Source organism: Microtus oregoni, unplaced genomic scaffold, assembly GCF_018167655.1.
Source record: "Microtus oregoni isolate MIOR12 unplaced genomic scaffold, Mior012 000011F_ref0000422, whole genome shotgun sequence".
NCBI lineage: Eukaryota > Metazoa > Chordata > Mammalia > Rodentia > Cricetidae > Microtus > Microtus oregoni.
The window spans coordinates 9,890,855-9,910,623 of NW_024543070.1; the positions used below are offsets into that span (position 1 = coordinate 9,890,855).

At 37.1% G+C, this 19,769-nt stretch overlaps 1 protein-coding gene across 2 annotated transcripts in view; it reads right to left on the minus strand.

Annotated features, from left to right (window-relative positions):
- Positions 1-18,204, minus strand: part of Ythdc2 (YTH domain containing 2) — a 62,625-nt gene extending 44,421 nt beyond the window's left edge. Inside the window, exons 1-9 of one of the 2 annotated variants that reach the window (XM_041660489.1) lie at positions 17,928-18,204; positions 16,509-16,599; positions 12,488-12,684; positions 10,737-10,936; positions 7,663-7,829; positions 6,375-6,477; positions 5,213-5,369; positions 1,862-1,969; positions 272-420 (exon numbers count right to left, since the gene is read on the minus strand). In XM_041660489.1, coding sequence (XP_041516423.1) covers positions 272-420; positions 1,862-1,969; positions 5,213-5,369; positions 6,375-6,477; positions 7,663-7,829; positions 10,737-10,936; positions 12,488-12,684; positions 16,509-16,599; positions 17,928-18,126 — 1,371 coding nt within the window. In that variant the 5' untranslated portion in view covers positions 18,127-18,204. Of the gene's footprint in view, positions 1-271; positions 421-1,861; positions 1,970-5,212; positions 5,370-6,374; positions 6,478-7,662; positions 7,830-10,736; positions 10,969-12,487; positions 12,685-16,508; positions 16,600-17,927 lie in introns of those variants that run through there. The other variant, XM_041660490.1, reaches the window with a different exon arrangement.
- Positions 18,205-19,769: the final 1,565 nt, after the last annotated feature.

Consider the following 19,769-nt stretch of genomic DNA (forward strand, 5'->3'; position numbering starts at 1 on the left):
AATTATTCTTCTAAAAATAAAGTTTGGATCATGAGTATTGCTCAAGAGTAAAATGCTTACAAAGCCCTAAATTTAATCACCAACCCTTTTTAAAAAAACAGGTAGATTATTGTAGATTCTGAAAATATGTTGTAAAGCAAAGTAAACTAAGAGAATTGCCTCCTACTAACAAAGTAAAAAAGAAATAGTATAACCTCATTTAAGTTGTTTAATCTACAAAATTTTTACTCAAAATATCATTACAAACCAGTATATTAAAATAGCATCTTACCAGCTGACTAAAGACAGCATCACCTCCATCATCTAATAAATCATACTCTTCAGACACACTTGCAACAGCTCTCTGTCTCTGAGACTCAGGCTTGAAAGTATTCTCTTGAGCTGAGTACCATTCTGTGAGTGTGGTCTGCTGTTTCTCTTCTAAATTATAAAGGAAAGAAAATAAGTAGATAAGTCCTTTCCTTTTGATAATGTGTTCATTTGTTTAAAAAAATAAGAAACAAAACCAAAAACCTAAGTGAATCTTATACTGCTTGACAGCTGGCTTTACTTTGGAGTTACTCTTACAAAATACATTGGGTCTTTCATAAAGTTATGTGCAACATAAAGACATATGAAACTACATAAAAAAAAATTTGTCTACGGGGAAGAAGTTTGCTTCTAACCCAGAGTTTCAAGAAGAGCATCTTTCCCCACAATATATTTATTGTTTAAGTCAATGACTAATATCCATAGAAAATCATAAAACTTATCTCAATTGTTTCAGATACGAAAAATCAGAAGTTTCAAAAGTTTCAACATCTACATTTTATAATTTGCATGCAAGCAATGATGTCCTCTGCAGTGACAGAGAAATCACTAACTACAAATTTAGGTGGTGAATCAATAGTTGTGTGCCCCTGACCATACATAGTAAACAAAGAAATAAGAGTATAACCAATTATACTATAAAAAGGAAAAAAAGACATAAATTCTAATGCATACACAGACATACAGTATGCCACTGTAAGAATTTCTTAAAGCAGATATTGATAAAATGGAAATAAAGATGAAATCCTATAATAATACCAGATTTGGAAATCTTGCTGGGAATAGCGAACATGCTGTAACCTAGTATTCACTAAGCAGAGAAAAAAGATTAATCAAGTTCAGGCCAACGTGAGCCATGTCATAATCAGGCCAAGTAAGATCATGTTTTAGAAAATAAAAAGTTAGAAACCAACATTTTCCAGAAAGATAAGCCTGCTGTCATCAATCAAGACACTCCTTCCACTCCCTCCCATTAATGTCTCAATTCTACCTAATGAGGTAAGCTATGGGGAGCCACCACATATCCACTGCTTTCTGAAAACCCTGACTAGGCCTATGGATTCAGACACACTCAACCTCTTCAATTTCAACATGTACTTTAAGTTCCTTTCCACAGATTATAACTTCTGGATATAAGCCAGAATACAAAAGTATATCCCAAAAGGTTAGAAAGATGCCTCAGCCATTAAGAACAATAGCTGTCGTTCCAGAGGACCTGAGTTCTGTTCTCAGGACCCATGGGGTGGCTCAAAGTCAGCTGCAACTGCAGTTCCAGGGATTCTAAGATCTCTTCTGGCTTCTGCAGGCACAGCATGCACATGGTACACAGACATACATGCACATAAAACACCTCGTCACACACACATTTAATAAAAATAAATATAAATAAAATATCCCCTTAAAAGGTCTATTTAGGACAAAAGTATCATATAATTTTATATAATTATATGCAAGAGAAAATGTTTTCAAGTATCCTTGTTCTTCTCTAAGCTAAGACTACAGCATTATAAGAAATAAATCTCAATAATAATTTTCTTGCTAAAAACCTTACCTCGTTGCTTTTCCTTTTTGTACTTTAACATTTCTTTGTTGGTATATCCAGTAGTTCTTAAAATATCTTCCAGAAACATTTCTTTTACTTCAAATGGTCTTCCCTGTACTAAAGAATAAAAATATTTAAATATTCAATTTGTATCCTATAGATAATTCACAAAAAAGTAAGAATTCCCACATTTAATGAAGCATCTTAAAATATACAAAACTGTTTCAAAGTATTTTAAAAGTTCAAAGTCACCGTTTCCAGTGACTCCCGATACTTCCCATTAACTGCAACGCTGCTCTGTAGACATGTGACTAGAGGGGACAACTGACTTCATATTCTAGCAAGTGCTCACGAGCTTTCCCCTAGTGTTTACTACCTACTTGCCAGGTGCCTGGTATCACATTACAGACTGGGAGTACCATGGTTAAGTACAAATAGTGCTAGTTCCTACTTCCATTTTGGCACACAAAGCAGGGAAGACCAGAAACATGAAAAAAAAATGTAAACAGAAACATGTTCAATGTCCAACAAGAAAGTCCTATAAGAAAAAAGTATGGGATATCATGACAATGTACTACAGGGAAGTGATCACATCAAAAAAAGATTTTTATGAGACACTGGAGAACAAGGACATAAAATAACTGCACTCCACAGAAAGTACATAGTATGTGAAGAAAACACATTATGAACAAAGTCACTGCGGTGGAACCAGAATAAGACTGTTTTCAAGAAACTGAAAGGAAAGCAGGAGAATAGGAGAGGTGCGGGAAGGATAAAGCCAGAGAAACAAATGCAGTCACATTAAGGGTCTTTGTCTTGAAATAAAGGTCACTCAAAACTTAAGAGAGTGGTCAGCATCATCAAAATTTGTCTTCAGAAAGGAATGCCATAGAAATAATATGGAGATTGGATTTTTCAAAACAGAAGAGTAGAACCAGACTAGGCAGTGACATGTATAATAGTTCAGGAAGGGGCTGGAGAGATGGCTCAGAGGTTAAGAGCATTGCCTGCTCTTTCAAAGGTCCTGAGTTCAATTCCCAGCAACCACATGGTGGCTCACAACCATCTGTAATGGGGTCTGGTGCCCTCTTCTGGCCTTCAGACATACACACAGACAGAATACTGTATATACAATAAATAAATAAATATAAAAAAATAGTTCAGGAAAAGAAGAAAACAGGTTAAATAAGAATAGTGATAGTGAACACTAAAAAGCAAAACAAAAATCCTAGATGGATTATTGAAACAGAAAGTAAAATAAAGAGAAATCATAATTACATTTGTTATCAAAATATTTGTTTAATCTACTATAATACCTGGATATCTGGCTTACCTTTGTTTCTCTGAGTAACAAGGAAAGCTAAAGAGAAATATGTTGGCCAGTGAAAGTTGCAGTTTCTTTCTAAGCTTATGAAAGGAGACAAGCAAACTTTCAATGAGCACAGGGATAAATTCCATGTGCCTAATATCCAATGAAATATTGTTAATACTATTACATAAATGTACAAGTTTGAGACTTAGGTGACTCTAGATATGAGTCTAGATATAGGTGGACCCAAGGTATGCAAGACAAAAAGAAAACCATAATTTATATTTTAAGTATTCAGTTTAGGACATATTAGAAGTGGTGTACCTATAATATTTCTACACTCAAAACGCTGGAGAACAATCATCAGTATACAATTGAAAGTAGGACCCATGAGCATTTAAAAAAAAAAATCTTCCAGGGAAATTAAATGTACATCCACAATAGCTAGTAGAGTTGTAAAAAAGGGCAGGAAGAGAGAAGGAAAAGAGTGAACAGAAACAGAAAGGAATTAAAATTAAGGAAACAAAGGTAAAACAAAAATACCAACATATGAGTACATGCACACTAAGAGAAATCCAGAGAGAAAACTAAGAAAACACTGTAATGTAGAATAAGATTCAAGAAGCAATGATCCCAAATAAACTGAAATCTGAGACTCAATATCTCTCTCTCTCTCTCTCTCTCTCTCTCTCTCTCTCTCTCACACACACACACACACACACACACACACAAAGGCTAATGTGATGCAATGTAGTGTGTGTGTATATATATATCCTAATATCTAAATATTTGGCTTAGTATTTAAATCAATGCCAAAATAATACTGCTAAGAATTCCCAAATGGGACCCACATGAAAGGAAAGAACCAATTCTCACATTTTCCTATAACCTCCACTCAAGCACTATGGCATCTACACACATGTGTGTGCACACACACAGAATAAAATGTAATTTAAAATAAGAATGATACATGAACAGCTTCTAATAATTCAAAAATGTAAATTAATTATCTTTTATAAAAACTTATATAGTGAATCTTAATAAAATAATGATGAAAGGACCTCAGTATATGATGGCAGACTAGAAGATACCTTCCTACAACCCAGTGAAGGAGAAGTACCAAGATAAGAAAAGAAAATCAAATGAGGAAGAGCTTGGGAAACATACAAAGGGAGTCATAGTATGGCTAAAAAGTGCAGGGAAACAAAACAAAAAATAAGAAAAAAGGATGCACTGTTCTCTAGCATATGGAAGGGGAGTGGAAGCCTCATCCAGAAGGTAAACTCGGCAGTCCAGGAGAAAAGAAGCTACAATGTTTATCTACAGAACTCGGACCCAGTTGTAGGTATCGCTGAGACAACTAATTTAAAAAGCAGGACAGGTCAGGAGTAGACAGGGGTCCCCCAGCTTAGAGGTGGTGGGTCATACTAGGGGAAAATCTATTGTTTAAAACTAATATACATTAGAGTCCCGAGACAAAAAATATTCAAGTCAGGGAACCTAGATTCAAACTGCCATAGTCTCAGGGTTAAAGACAACATAAAGAGGCATCTGGGTCCAATGATGACAAGCCAAAATGTGAAGGAAGTAAGAGGTACAGCTCAAGCAGTACAGGTAAAGGAAGCCTAATGTACCAGCATTAGAATAGACCTCACCAACCAAGAATAAGTCTGGAGTTTGACAGCCTCGAAACTGGGGTCAGCAAGTAGATCAACACGACAGTATAAACAACTGTCCCCAGAGATCGATCAGGCAGTAAAGTGCAGAAGCTACAGAACAGTGTTTGAAGAGAAACACAGGACTAAAAGCAGCTCGTTTCTTTTTAAGTTTCGATAACTGGATTTGCTACACAGCATCAGAGAGCTACCAATGCAAAAGAGAGGTCAAAGTAGAGAAAGACCACTATGAAGAAGCCTGTCTCACGGGAAACATAAACGAATATCCTCCACTTCAGAATATCTCCCAGTTTCTGTTTAAATAAACAAATATAACATTATCACACTTCAAAATTTTACTTCAAAGAAATTATAGAAAATAACTGGTAGTCATACTATATATCACTGGACAACTTCCAAAATATCTTATGAAGAGATTCACATCCAAGGCAGCACTAGAAAGAATTAGTTTCAAAGTTGGGTGTTTTTGCAACAAATCTCTTAATTTTGTAAGTAAAAAATCACTGAACCGATCCCTTTCATGCACTTCATCCTGCAATGAATAGAAAAGAAACCATGGATCAGGTAAAACACTGTGGACAACTCGGTCTTTAAAAGAAAAGCACTGCTAAATTTACCTTGCTAAATTAAATAAGGAAAGGCCAACCAATACCACAGAACATTTACAGTATGTACAATTTAGATATTATCATACATTAACAACTTATTGTAGATGACAAAGTACTGTCCCTTTTCATATAGAATGTAAAACCAAAAAAAACCTATAAAAATTCTAAATTATCTCTGTCTATTAAATGCAGTTTTAATATAAACAAAATCAATTTATATATATGGTAGTACACCCTTGTAATCTCTGCTACTCAGGAGACTAAAGCAAGAAGATGGCAAGCTGGAGGCCATCCTAAGCAATATAGCAAGATCCTTTCTCAAATGAAGGCAAAAACAAACAAAAACCTGTGTATGTTAGCACTAGGGAGCAAGTGAATCCTTTAGTTAGGCAAGATTTCTCTTAAAGGCTATTTAAAACTATTTAAGGCTAATTAAAGGCTAAAACGACTTATTCTATTTTTTATCTGAGAGAAACTAGAAAACAGCTTAGAATACTTTAATGAGGGTCATTATTACTTTACAAGTAGCTAATTAATACAGAAATTTAACCACAAAGTTAAATGACTAGAAAGTATATAGCTACAATTAGGAAATCTGTAACATTAAAGAAGTAATTAAAAAGCTAAGTATAATGACTAAAAATTCTAAAAAATTTCTAGAAAATTCTAAAAGCATGCATTACTTCCATAGACGAAAAGCATATTTTCAAAAAACTCTCTCCTGTTTATCTCTCCCATGACACCCAATGATAAGAGCACCTTTATGCAATGTAAGATATAGTTCTAATAATTACACTACCAAATTACCTTGAAGAGAACCCACTAAATACAATAGTTCATTTTTATCTTACCCTATTCTAAAAATATCATTATGTAATTAAATATTAAGCTGTCTCAGTTATACATGGCAAATTTAACAATAGTCTTACCACAATGACATGGGTCACAGTTGACAATGTGCTATCACCTGCCATCAATGTACGAAGCAATACCCCATTAGTGCAAAATGTCAAAAGTGTCTTTGGAGAAACCCTATTTAAAAATCAAAATAAAGTGCACAATTACAAATCTTTTACATAATCAAAATAGTTACTTTAAATGCTTACCATATACACTCTAGCAAATAATACAAATAATATTTATATTATTATGAATATTATTGGTGTACTATTACATGTGGTTTGTTAGAAAAGTTACATAAAATACATATATATGCCTGACAATCACAAATTTCATCAAAAACAGCTTTTAATTAAGTAAGCAATATACTTAAGAACTTAAGTGTGTTAAAAATTTAAAAATTTTAGTTCAGTTAAAAAAATTACAAGTGAAAAAAAGTTTTCAGTCATTGCTACAAACCAAGAAATGCTAATACTTGTTAAGAAGGTATTAGTAAGTATTGCAGCAGGCTAAGCATCCTTGGTCTGGAAATTCAAACTCCCAAGTGTCTAGCTGAACATTCCATATGCTCAACCAGTAAAGTTTACACTGATATCCAAAATCCAAAAAATTCTAAAATCTGATTACACATGATCCCAAGCATTTTGGATAAGGGATACTCAGTTGCACATTATTTCACTAAAACTGAGTCACTATTATTTACTGAGTTCCTATCCAAACTTCTCAATAGACTAATGTCCTAGACATTAGATGGCCTAGTAGCTCGTTTTATAAGACAAAGTCTCAATAAGGTCAAGCAGCTTGTACTTGATCATAACACTGTAATAGGGTTTATATCTATAGCTCAGGTGCACAAAACCTCAGTAAGTTTAGATATAAAATCAGTATCTGAATATAGATTTACTGGTAGCAAAATTATCACTTAACTTTTTGTTTAGCTTTTTGTAATTTTTTAAGTTAATTTTATTTTTAAATAAAATATAATTAAACCACTTCTCCCTGCCCTTTCCTCCCCAGCAGTCTCCTACACTTTCTCAAATCAGACACCCTTATTCTTTATTATTGTTACATACATGTGTACAAATAGCTAAACACAATCTGCTAAGTCCAATTTTGTTGTTAATGTGTTCATAGTTTCAAAATCAACTACTTAATCTCCCTCTCCCCACAGTCACTCACTGCTTGTGTTCTCTGTCCAAAGGTGGGACCCTTGACACTTCCCCCTCCACTTAACCTCATCATCTAATTTTCTATTTTAGTCAGATGTATGTATTTAGCCAGCTTTAAGCGTGTTGAATGGTGGAAGACTGTCTTTACCTGCTTTCTAATCGGATCTGATAACCAATTGTTTGACCAATTCTTTCCCTTCTCTCGGCAGCAACTCTTTCAGCCACAGCAATAGCAGCTAATCGTCTTGGCTGAGTACAAAATATTCGGCAGGGAATGCCATTCTTAAAGCAATCATCTAATAGGAACTGAGGAATCTAAAATAAAAATTTTAAATCATTATGAGATAGCATTCACTTTGTATACCCAGAAATATCAACACAAATCAAATTTCAAAGTCCATAACATGTCAAGACATTAACTAATCTTCAAATCAGTAAGTCTCATAACTGCCAATACCAATGAGAAAGTGAATTTGAAGAGATTGTTTACACTGAGAACTAAATTAAATATTTTAAATCAAATCTAACAAAAAATACTCAAGGTAAAGAAGACCTTCAAATACTTCTGAAAGCCAAAATGACCAGACTATACTAAAAAATGAATCTTGGATAGTAACAACCACTACTGTTTCTTCCCTCCAAATTATCTTATAAAGACAATGAAATGACAAAGTTCCACTATGATTTTTTAATAGTGAAAATTAAGAAGACAAAAATACTCACAATCCTAGAATTACAAATACTTTCCCATAATAAAATTCAGGAGTGTCATACATATTTAAAATAAGAAATCTTATTGGAGTTAGCAAGACGGCTCAGTAGTTAAGAGCACTCATTGCCCTTCCAGAGTATCTGGGTTCATTCGATTCCCAGCATCCACATGGCAGTTCACAATTACCTATAACTCCAGTCCCAGAGAACTTGAGACCTTCTTCTGGTCTCTGTGAGCACTGTAATCATGTGGTACATAATGATACTGACATAACCCAAACCCAAAAAGACAAGTGTTGTAAATTCTCTCTCATACATGTATACTAGCTGAAGTGTGTCTAAATTGAAATACCAACAGAAGGGAAGAAACTAAGGGCAATGAGGGTGCGTAGTTTCAAGGGAAGGGGGCAAAATACAGGGGGAAAGGGGAATAAAGAAATAGGAAGAATTCAACTGGTGTAAGAGAGCAGAAGGCACGGTAGAGGAGAGTGTGGAAAGAAATAACTAATGCTAAAGACCTAAAAATGCCACATGGGAACCTACTGTTGTAGGAGCTTGCTGAAAATCCATACACATTATATGAAAGGAATTTAAATGGAGTTGCCCTATAATGGGAGACACAAAAGGCTATTAAATAAAAAAGGCCAGTAAGGTTACATCTTTTTGAGTTGTTGGTCAGTGGTGTCCCCTAGACCCAAACACTACAGACTACTGCCACTATTCTTGGTTACCCTCCAGAACCTGGTAGGAGCCTATTGCTGAAAACATCACATACTTGAGTCACAGGACATGAAACATCAAGTTGGTACTAACCTGGAAGCATCCTCCTTACTGACTAGCTTACAGAGTGCTGAAGGTGTTATGCATACTACTAGGGAAGAAAAATAATTAATAGTCTTAACCAGATGTGAGCCCTGTGAGCTAGCTATAATAGCTATGGCCTACCAAGGTATGCCACTTGAACAACAGTGGTGTGACTATTATTGCGGTAAAACCACGCCTTTCGGACTGGATTTAAAGCCTGCTGCACAAGACAGAACTCATACCTGGTACTGTTAACTGAGCCAAAACCCTGGAGCAGGCTAGGATATAGGCCCTAGGGAATAATACTGAGTAAGTAATATTATTTTGCTCAATGGATATAGTAACAAATTCCCCATTCTTAACTTTATACTCATAGATCAGTACATCGCTAAGCCCTCATCGGAGAAGTTTCATTACACAGTATAGGGTAATTAATACAGAGACTTCTAACTGGTCAAGGTGCAGAGAATAAGAGACTATGGAATGCTCAGCTCTAAATGGGACAGCACTATAACATCCCTTCCCCCAGGGCTCAGGAATCACTGTAAACAGAACAGAAAGACTGTAGGAGCCATAGGCAGCAGATGTCTACAGCAAAACAGCATTTGTTCACATGTCGATGCCACTGTACACACGAACTCACAGAGGCTGTGACTGCTTGCACAGGATCTGCACAAGATCCGCACAAAATCCCAGCATGGGTAGAAGAAGGACTCAGGAAGTTCCAGCACTAGCTGAGGAGCTATCGGCAACTGGTGGCTGCTGGTGAAGGGAAAGACAGGGATACAGCCCCTGAGAGGCATAATAAGTGAACTGAGTGGATTTTTTATGAGTTCATGAAGTTCAGAAGAAATCATGGCAAGGGATAAGGGGAGAGAAAGGTAAATTGAATCAACATGCATGGAATGCATGCATGAAATTCTCAAACAAAAAGATGAATAAAAAATTCTTTCAATTCCTATGTAATAGCCTCCATATCACTTACATTATGAATATAAATAAGGGAAATATTCAAAAATATCTTGTTCCCTGAATAATAGACTAATAATAGGCTAATAGATTTCTTTAAATTCTGTCTAGCTTTGTGGTTCACAGAACAGAAACATCAAAAATCTTTAGCATTAAAGTAAATCTTAACACTAGGTGCTAGTTGGTATTATGTGGCATTTTGTAGAGATTATCTCTAAACCTCACCCTAAAATGAACTAATTATCAGTACCATTTTCTAAATGGAAACAAGCTCACAATGGTTACAAAGTCAGATGAAGTCTTCAATCTAGTTGATAAAATTACAGGAATCTAAACTCCAGACACAGCCTCCTTCCAATATAATAAATCACATAAAACTTTTGTTTCCTTAAAACCAAAGGCGCTGATTTAAAACTAATAAAGGCAGGGTGTGGCAGCACACTCCTTTCTTTAATCCTAGCACTCAGAAGGCAGAGACAGGATCTCTGTGAGCTCCAGGACAGCCAGGACTCCATAGATACACCCAAACTCAAAAAACAAAAATAACAAAACAAAAAAGTAATAATTTGAAAGATTTCCTTTCTATAAATTCTCTGTAAGCACTCAGTAACAATTTATGTATGAAATAACTATTAGTAAAATAGCCAGTTTTTTTAAACACATAGTATAAATTTGACATAAAACTATAAAATGGAATGAATTATATTTTCTTCAATAAACAACAAAGAAAAAACAAACCTGTGTAGTCTTTCCAGACCCAGTTTCTCCTACAATCAAAACTACTTTATTCTCTTTTATTATTTTAACAATTTCTTCTTGTTTCTCAAAAACTGGTAAAGACTGCCTGAAAGCATCAAATTCGGACTCTCCCCTTTTCACGGGAACTTGAGGTATGCCATTGTTAAGTCGCCCACTTGTCTTGCTCATTTCTCGGTTTTCTTCAAAAATGAATAAACAGAAAGTTTATGACCTACATTGAAACAATACATTGAAAATGAAGCCATATAATTTCTTTTTTAAAAAAAATTAATTTATTATGTATACAACTATCTGCATCCATTTATACCCACTCGCCAGAGGAGGGCGCCAGATCTCTTTTCAGATGGTTTGGAGCCACCATGTGGTTGCTGGGAATTGAACTCAGGACCTCTGGAAGAGCAGACAGTGCTCTTAACCACTGAGCCATCTCTCCAGACCACCATATAATTTCATATGCTTCTTTTGGATGTTTCTTCTCTACCCAGTGCCTCAACTACTGCCCTCCTGGAGGTATCATTTTATAGGCTATGAGTTTGGCATCAATTACACAGCAAGTCTTTTTCAAAAGTATTTCCAATGCATAATAAATTAAAGTGAATAAAAATTAATTATTCCACAATCACCAAAAAAAAAACATAATCTTAATCACATAAATTATTTTCAGATTTACTATAAGTTTCTATCAGTAATGTCAGAGAAAATTAAAATTTTAAGCAGGAAATAATGTACATTATAAAATCTGTTACAGATAATGCAACATTACAAAAAAGAAAACAGTCTACATGTTTAAAATGAGTTTAAAATAAATATACAACTAAATGATTCATAGAATATTATCTGCAAATACAAAGTTTTAATGCTTAACAAATTTTCCAAAAGAGCATTTGGCCAATATCCACATAAAACTTAGCAGGTGTCATAAAGAATGTATTCTCCAAACAGCTCAAACTATTTTTGTGTGTCCACACTTAAGAGACTCTCTTTAGGGTTTGGGTTATAGCTTAATGGTAGTGTGCTTGCATAGCACCTATGAGTCAAACAGCATGACAAAACAATCAAAACTTAAAAGATAAATAGAAGTTCTTTGATATCTATGGCCATGTATGGCTTATGAGATGCAGACCTATATCTTAGAAAACAATAACTATGCAAAGTCTACACTAGGCAGTTAGATAACTTCATCACTTTTAAAGGTATTTTTCTGAATAAAATTATGGCTTCACTTTATAACTTATATACCATCTTTGAATAATTTAACATACTGAAGATTCTTCCCCAGCCCTTAGCAGAAACTAAAGCCCCAGTGTAAACTGGTACTTATCAAGACAGCAATTGAGAAAAGCCCCAGACTTTGGAGTGGAATCTCAGCGTTTATTGGCTAGCTGAGTAATCATGAAGGAATCGTTTCACCATTCTGAGCTCCAGCTTCTCCATGGCTCACAGTCTGACCTCTCGAAGATTGCTACTATGCGGCTATAGGAGTGAGGGTACCACTAAGCACATGATGGGAATTGTTCAATGAACAGTAGTCATTACTACAATCTTTAAAAGTCTTGGTTTGATTGCATAATATGCCTTAACACTTTATTCCAAATTTTTCATAATTCTTTATCATTTAATACATTAAAACTAGAAAAAATATACCATATTAGTTTCAAAAAACAAATTTAAAGTAGAAAAAAAATCACCAAATAAGAGGGTAAAAAAGGAAGCTCCCAGAAAATACATACCAGCTTCAACTGCAAACACATTTCCTCTTTCTGTTTTAGGTAGAAGTTCAGTACGCTCTTTATTGGTGACAGGAAATCTCTGAATTAGGCTTCTAACAGCATGTTTTGTATTGTGAGTCAAATTACAGGTCATCATTGCATGGGCTGTTTCTGATCCATCTTTCTTCTTCACAGTTAGGTACCTATTGGCTCCCTTTCTGAATGTTAATAGAAATAATTTATTTACTATATATAGTCAACTTGTTCACATATGACATATGCCCAAGTTTTTGAGATATTAAAATTCCCCCAATCAACAAAGATAAATTAAGCAGTCACAAGAGTTATCTTCAATTAAACTATCAAAATGCTACAAACCCAATTTTATATAAGCAATAACAAAAGTAAAAGTCTAATGCATCCAAAAATGTTAAAATTTGAATTTCATTCACTGTGGTAGATAAATCATCACCAGTTAATACATACTGGGAGGAATATAAAGATGGGGGATCGAAACGATATTGAAAAGGTGATAGCAGACTGCTGATGCTAGCACGCCCACAGCATGCTTTGAGGTGTGTTAGTAATGGTTCATTCCCAGGAGAGCCTGTTAAAAGAGCCACTTTTAACAGCTGAACCGAACCTGTGTAACACAGCACTGCGAATGATTATTTCAAGCACAAACTTTATAAGTGAAAAGATTTTTTCCCAAAGCTTATGATATACTCTTCAGCTCAAGTTCCTGGTTTTAAGCCCAAGCTAATAATACCTATTTTGAAGGATTATTCAAATTATTAAGGAGAGAGATATAAATTACAGCATCTGTCACAGAGCAGGCTTTAAGTAAATATGAAAAAAATCATTTCTTGCCGGGCAGTGGTGCTGCATGCCTTTAATCCCAGCACTCGGGAGGCAGACTCATTGTCAACCCTGACAACCTGAGTTCAATCCTGGGAACCCACATGATGAACAGAGAATCAACTTCACAAGTTGGCTCCTGACCACATGTGCTATAACATGTGTGTGCATGCTTAAGCCCTCACATGCACAATGATTACATAAATGTAAAGAACTGTAGTTTTAGCTGTGTCTAAGAGCAGCTCTTACCTTACCAACATTTAAATGTCTGCATTCCTTATTGAATACCACAGTGAACGATAAGTCCTCAATGCTGTCACCTACTCTCTAAGTGCTTAGTAATGCCTTAAATAATGGGATAAAGAACAGTCTAGATTAGCTGGGTGTGATGACACCCTCCTGTATTCCGAGCATGTGGGAGGTAAAAGCCTGATAATCATGGAGTTCAAGGTCAGCCTATGCTACCTGAGACTCTGAATCAGGAAAAAAAAAAAAGGGATAAAATATAACTTGGTCTAGAAATTTTTATTTCCACAGTGAAGTGGAACTACTAAAGTCTAAGCATGTTCTCTACAGTAGGTTCTTCCCTCGTATTGTTCTGCAATGTCTGAAACTTCAGCTGGCACAGAAGCAACTACGCACTCTTCAGGGCTGCTCATCTCATAAATTCCTAACTACAGAGAGGAAATAAGCACGAGAGAAGTCCGTAGGCTGACGTTTATCAGTACTACTCTTCAGTTAATTAACCATACGACCAAAAGTACACTGTTTTAGTTCTCTAACACTGTATGCTCGTTAACAAAATCTGTGGTATCAAGACATTTTCATTTTCTTGAAAAATTATCTTGGAAACATTTATGTTTCAGTCTTAACTATTTTTTCTCTGATATCAACCATAATTTATAAATATATGTCAGATACTGGTAGAAGCTGTGATTACAAAATTGAGTAAAATATACTACTCTTTCCTGAAGTCCACAACCAAACTGATAGATCAAACTGAAACTACCCTAACACAGGCCACCTCTATGTGTAAAAATAATTCAAATTAAGCAGGTTCAAGTTTAAATTATCACTGAAAATTTAGATTCAACACATATAATAGAAAGATAAGAACTTGATAAAGATTTTATCCTTGGTAATTACTATTCATGCTTATACATTAGGCAACACAAAGATAATGATATATACATGATATCTGGGGTAAAATATCATCTTTGTGAGAAGGAAAATAAAATGAAATTAATATGAACACTAAAACACTGAGATCCACTCATCATGTATCTTCTCCAGCATACCTGATGCTATGGCTTTGATAAAATATAGAAGTCTCCTTTCCCAAACAAAATTAGAAACCAGCTGTCCAGACAGAGCGCTGTTAGATAAGTGAATTTCCTACGAAAGTTGTAAAATAAGAGAGAATCTCATATGCAATTATTAAACATAAAAGTAAATGTTGAGGACCAGCAAGATGGCATAGTGAGAAAAAAAAAAAGAAAAAAAGCTATCTTGTCCAATTCTGACAACCTGAGTTCAACCCCACAAACCCACAGTAGAAGGAAAGAACTGAGAATGTATTCCTGAAAACTGTCCTCTGACATCCACATTCACAGCCATGGCATGCACATGCAAATATAAACACATACAATGTAAGTTAACTAAATTCAAAGTCAATGTTAGGGGAGGAAGGAAAAGAAGACATTCAAAAACACACATAAAATCACATATAGAAGTAAGTCTGGTGCTCTGTCGCACAATACCAACCATTGTTAACAAGAAGGTATACATTCTTAGATAGTTACCAGAGGACCCTAAAAGCTCTCATCATAAAGAAATAGAAACTCTGTGAGACAACAGATGTGCTAATTCCCCTAATAGCCCTACTGTATACATGGGATAAAAAATCACATTATACTCTGTGTGTGCATAATTATTGTCAGTTAAAAATTAAAGGTGCTGAAAGACGGCTCCACGGTTAAGAGCATTTGCTGCTCTTGCAGAGGACTGGGGTTCAGTTCCTAGCACCCATATGGTGGGTCATAACCATATGTAACTCCAACTTTAAAGGATCCAATACCCTCTTCTGGCCTCTCCAGATATTACATGCACAGGGTACACAGACATACAGTCAGACAAAACATCCATAACCATAAAATAAAAATAAATAATAACTCTTTAAAGGAAGAAACCTTCATTGGCTCTCCAAGCTGGACTTCAGTGCAATCTTTAGTCTGTCCTAGATTCTTTTCCTGAGTGAATAAGGGTGCATGTGTTGTATCACCCCAAGGAAAATCTATCACTCAACACTCATTACCAGGAACACCTACATAATTCAATTGCAAGGCCTACTGTAGACTTAACCTAGAAAGAGTACCAGAGGAGCCTGTATAACAAAACTTGCTAAAAAAAAAAAAAAAAAAAAAAAACCTCTAATTCTCACAGTTATATCCCATGCTCCCTTCCCATAACTTGCAACTTTTCATTCAAGGATCTATCCTTTGTCATGTCTTCAAGAAGTTCCCTCTGCATATGTTATATGCAGCTGTTAATAAATCAATCCCTTTCTCACAGTTGGGTGTAGAGGTACATGCCCTTAATGCCAGCACTTGGGAGGCAGAGACAGGCAAGTCTGAATTTGATGCCAGCTTGGTCTACAGAGTGAGTCCCAGGACAGCCAGGGCTACACAGAGGAACTTGTCTCAAAATAAATAAATAAAATAAAATTTAAAATAAATAAATAACCTTATTTATTTTTCTGACAAATCTGCCATCTACCAGTCTTATAGTAAAGAACCTAAAATGAATAATGGAAAGTATATTCACTTTTAAATTTAATTTTTTTTTCAAACTTATTTGAGTATATGTAAATTCAGGGGTTCACATAGATGTCACTGGACAACTATTTGGAGTTCCTGCTCTCCTTTCACCTAGTTGAGGTTGGGTCTCACTTGTTATTTCTACCACTGTGCAAACCTCTGACCCATTCTGCAGCCTCCCGCTCCCTTTCACCAAGAGGGTCTTAAGAAAAGCTGACCCTGGTTCAGACTTAAATGAGTTTATCTACATATCCTATAATTAAGAACACAGAAGTTAAAACAGAAATAATGGTTTAAATGTAATCAGACGTATTTATCCTTTTCTGTAGTACATAACTTTGTAAAAATAAGAAAAGCTGTAAACTTACCCTTTACTTTTAGAAACTAAACCAAGAGACTGACTCAGTCGGTGAATAAAGGCTCTTTCTGTACTGGTCAAAGAAGAAGGAAATTCCATTTCTACACAGGAAAAAAGGGTTCCACATAGAGATAATTATAGGTGTAAAACATGAAAACTACATGTAAGTATACAGTCAAATTATGCATCCACGTGAAAATATATTAATTCAGTACCTCATGTTTAATAAAATTCTAATATTAATTTTTAATATTTATTTAATCGTGTGTGTGTGTATTGTGTGTCTGAGCATATATAAATGTTCACAATATGTGTGCAGCGTCCACAGGTCAGAAGAGGTATGAGATCCCTTAGAACTGAGTTTCAATGGTTCTGAGCCATCATGAGGGTGATGGTAGTCAAATCTGGGTCCTCTGTAAGAGCAGCCAGTGCTCTTAACTCTTCAGCCATCTCTCCAGCCCAGAAATCTGATATTAATTACTTTTTAAGCTATGGACAAAAACCTATATATAATAAATGACTCTAAAATTCACCAAAGATTATTCATCTGTGTTGAAATCTTGAATTGGCATAACTAAGGACATATCTGATTAACTTATTCCTGGTTTGCTTGACACAATTTCTTTCCTTCAGTAATGATGTAAGCTCAAGCGTTAGGAATTCTCAAGCCGAAACTCCTATGTCTCTGTTCTTAAAATTGTGCAGTGCTCCTACTCACTATTTCGCATTGGATTTGTTGGGACATTTCGCCAAGGCATTGCTTCTGTCAAATATACGTTCAAAATCATTTCGTTTACCCTTTTCAACCGTTAAGCCTCATCAGCAAGAGGTCTCCTATTTAAGCCAGCTAATCAGAATTGAGCTAGGAAGCCACTACGGGTCACTTCAGTACTATATTATAAGGACTGCGGCAAATAGGTCTCTAGCCTGATGAGGTGTGAAACACGCTTAAAATGTCAAAAGAAGTTTAATTTGTGTTCGATATGATGCGCCTAGAATTTCAAAAAAGCCCTTTATATTGCCGGTATTTTTACTTATCTATTCCACTTCCTCCCGCTCCTTTGAAGATTCTGCAGCTTAAAGTAAGGCTACACCTTTTCAATAATAATGAGGAGGGGGACGTTGATGATGATGGTAGGGGCTTATCAACTCCTTAAAAAAATGTTGACTTAGCCTAGGGCTGCAGAAAAGTACCCAGGAGAAAAGAGAAACTCCCACCCGGGAGCAACCCAACCTTTTCACCTTCTGCCTTCACCGGCCCTGCTCCATAACCCGCCAGACCCACAAAGCATCCCACTCCAAGAGCGACAGTCGGGCGACAGGCGCGGGGTTTTCACCTCTGCGGCCCGGCCCTCGGTTCCTCTGCCCAGCCCGGGGCGGGCCTGGGGGGCGGGTGTCAGGCGGCCGGGTCCCCCGTCAGGAGCCTCACCTCGCTGGTCACCATATCGGAAGCGCTCCAGAGCGATGTTGACGGCGATCTTCACCTCCTCGTCGATACGAATGTCTTTGAGCCCCTTGGCCCGGCCGCCGCCTCCAGGACCACACGAAGCGGGGCCGCCGCCGCCGCCTCCGCTGCCGCCTCCGCCAGGAGCCGGAGGACGCGGCGAGACGCTGCTCGGCCTGGACATGGCCCTGAGGAGAAGCTCGCTCCTCGTGGGAGCGGCCAGGCCTGCTGCCAGCGGGCAGTGACAGAGACGGAGAGAGCCTGAGGGATCGGGGCCGACCGACCACTCGGCAGGCAGGCAGGCAGCGCCGCGGGCGGTGAGCGGGAGAGCTCCGCTCACGGCAGCCGGGGAAGCGAAAGCGCCGGCACCGCGAAAGCCCAGGGAAGCCCGGGGCGCGCGCGTGATGACGTCACCGAGGGGCGACGCGCGTGACCCCAGAACTCCCGGCCGCTGGCTCGGCGGGTGCTGCGTTAGGGAATGCGGTCCCAGGAGGGGTGGTGCGGTTCTCGCGCCCCTGAGGCTTTGGTTCTTAGTATAATTTAATTGGAGGACTCATTATTCAGTTACCCCCTCGTTTGTTTAATGCTTCACTCCTTCAGAGCGGGCTTCTTGCCCAAGGATAGATTCACAAAACGAATGCATTGAAGCAAGGGTTTTCCCGCCTTTCTGGAATTCATGTTCTAGTGGGAACAGAGTACGATGAGTAAATCAACTGGCTTAATTCTGAATAACGAGTAAGTCCTTAGTATGTATCTCTCGTTCTGAGACACACGAAAACGTGGTTATCTGAAGTAAAGATTTAGCTGAGTTCCACCTGGCAACCCTAACTGCGCGTAACAACACCCAAAAGGGAAAAAAAAAAGTAATTTACGTGATAGTTTCCGTGATTACGTGATAGTTATTAAGTGTTCACAGTTTGAAGGAACAGCCAGCCCATTGTGGAGGCAGAAGGCATAGCAATGAGAACAGTAATGTTTTGTGGCAAGATAGAACCTTCTCAACAGTCAGGAAGATTATGAGAACTCCCATTGACTCAAATAGCATCCTGCTAACATAAATCTAATTCCAATGTTCTAAATTGCTTCCACTCTGTATTACTATTGTCAGTCTCGAGAGAGCAACCAAAGTGATCATTTTCTTTTTTTCAAAATAGGAGGCAGCGAGTAGTAACGTTGAGTTGCTCTCCACTGCAGCTGGAACAAGCCGTGAATTTCTCAGTATGGCGCTCAAGACCCTCGGTGAAACAACCTGGGTCACGCTTTCACCCTCATTTTGCTCAGATGCGCAAGTTTGTTCTGTTTGGTTTTGCTTTGATGGCTTTTGTCTCGGAGAAGGCAGTCTTCCTCCGAGAATTTCACAAGGATGCCTCTGTAGTATAATTTAAAACATGATGTTGTCCTTTACATAGACATGCTTTCTAATCTCATGTATCATTTGCCACATTTGAAAGGGTCTTATATGCTCTTGCCAAAAGTTCTAAGCTCCTAAGCACGAATGTCACCTTGCTTGTCCCGTTGGCAGAAATAGGTTTTTGTGTTTGTTTGTTTTTGAGGGAATAGTCCATCACGCCACAGAGCGGCATAGCTGTGCGAAAGCTGGGTTGTTGTGACAGGAGTGAATGGTCACATTCCCATGCACAGTATAGGAAGGAAGTTTAGTGCTGCCACTAAACTCGCTTTCTCCTGTATCAGTGTAGGGTCGAAGCCAACGGTGTGTGCTGCCCACATTCGGGTGAGTCATCCCACCTCAGTTAAACTTCTGTGGAGATGCCTTCACAGATATGCCAAGAGTTTGTCTCCTAGGTGATTATAAATCCTGTCAACTTG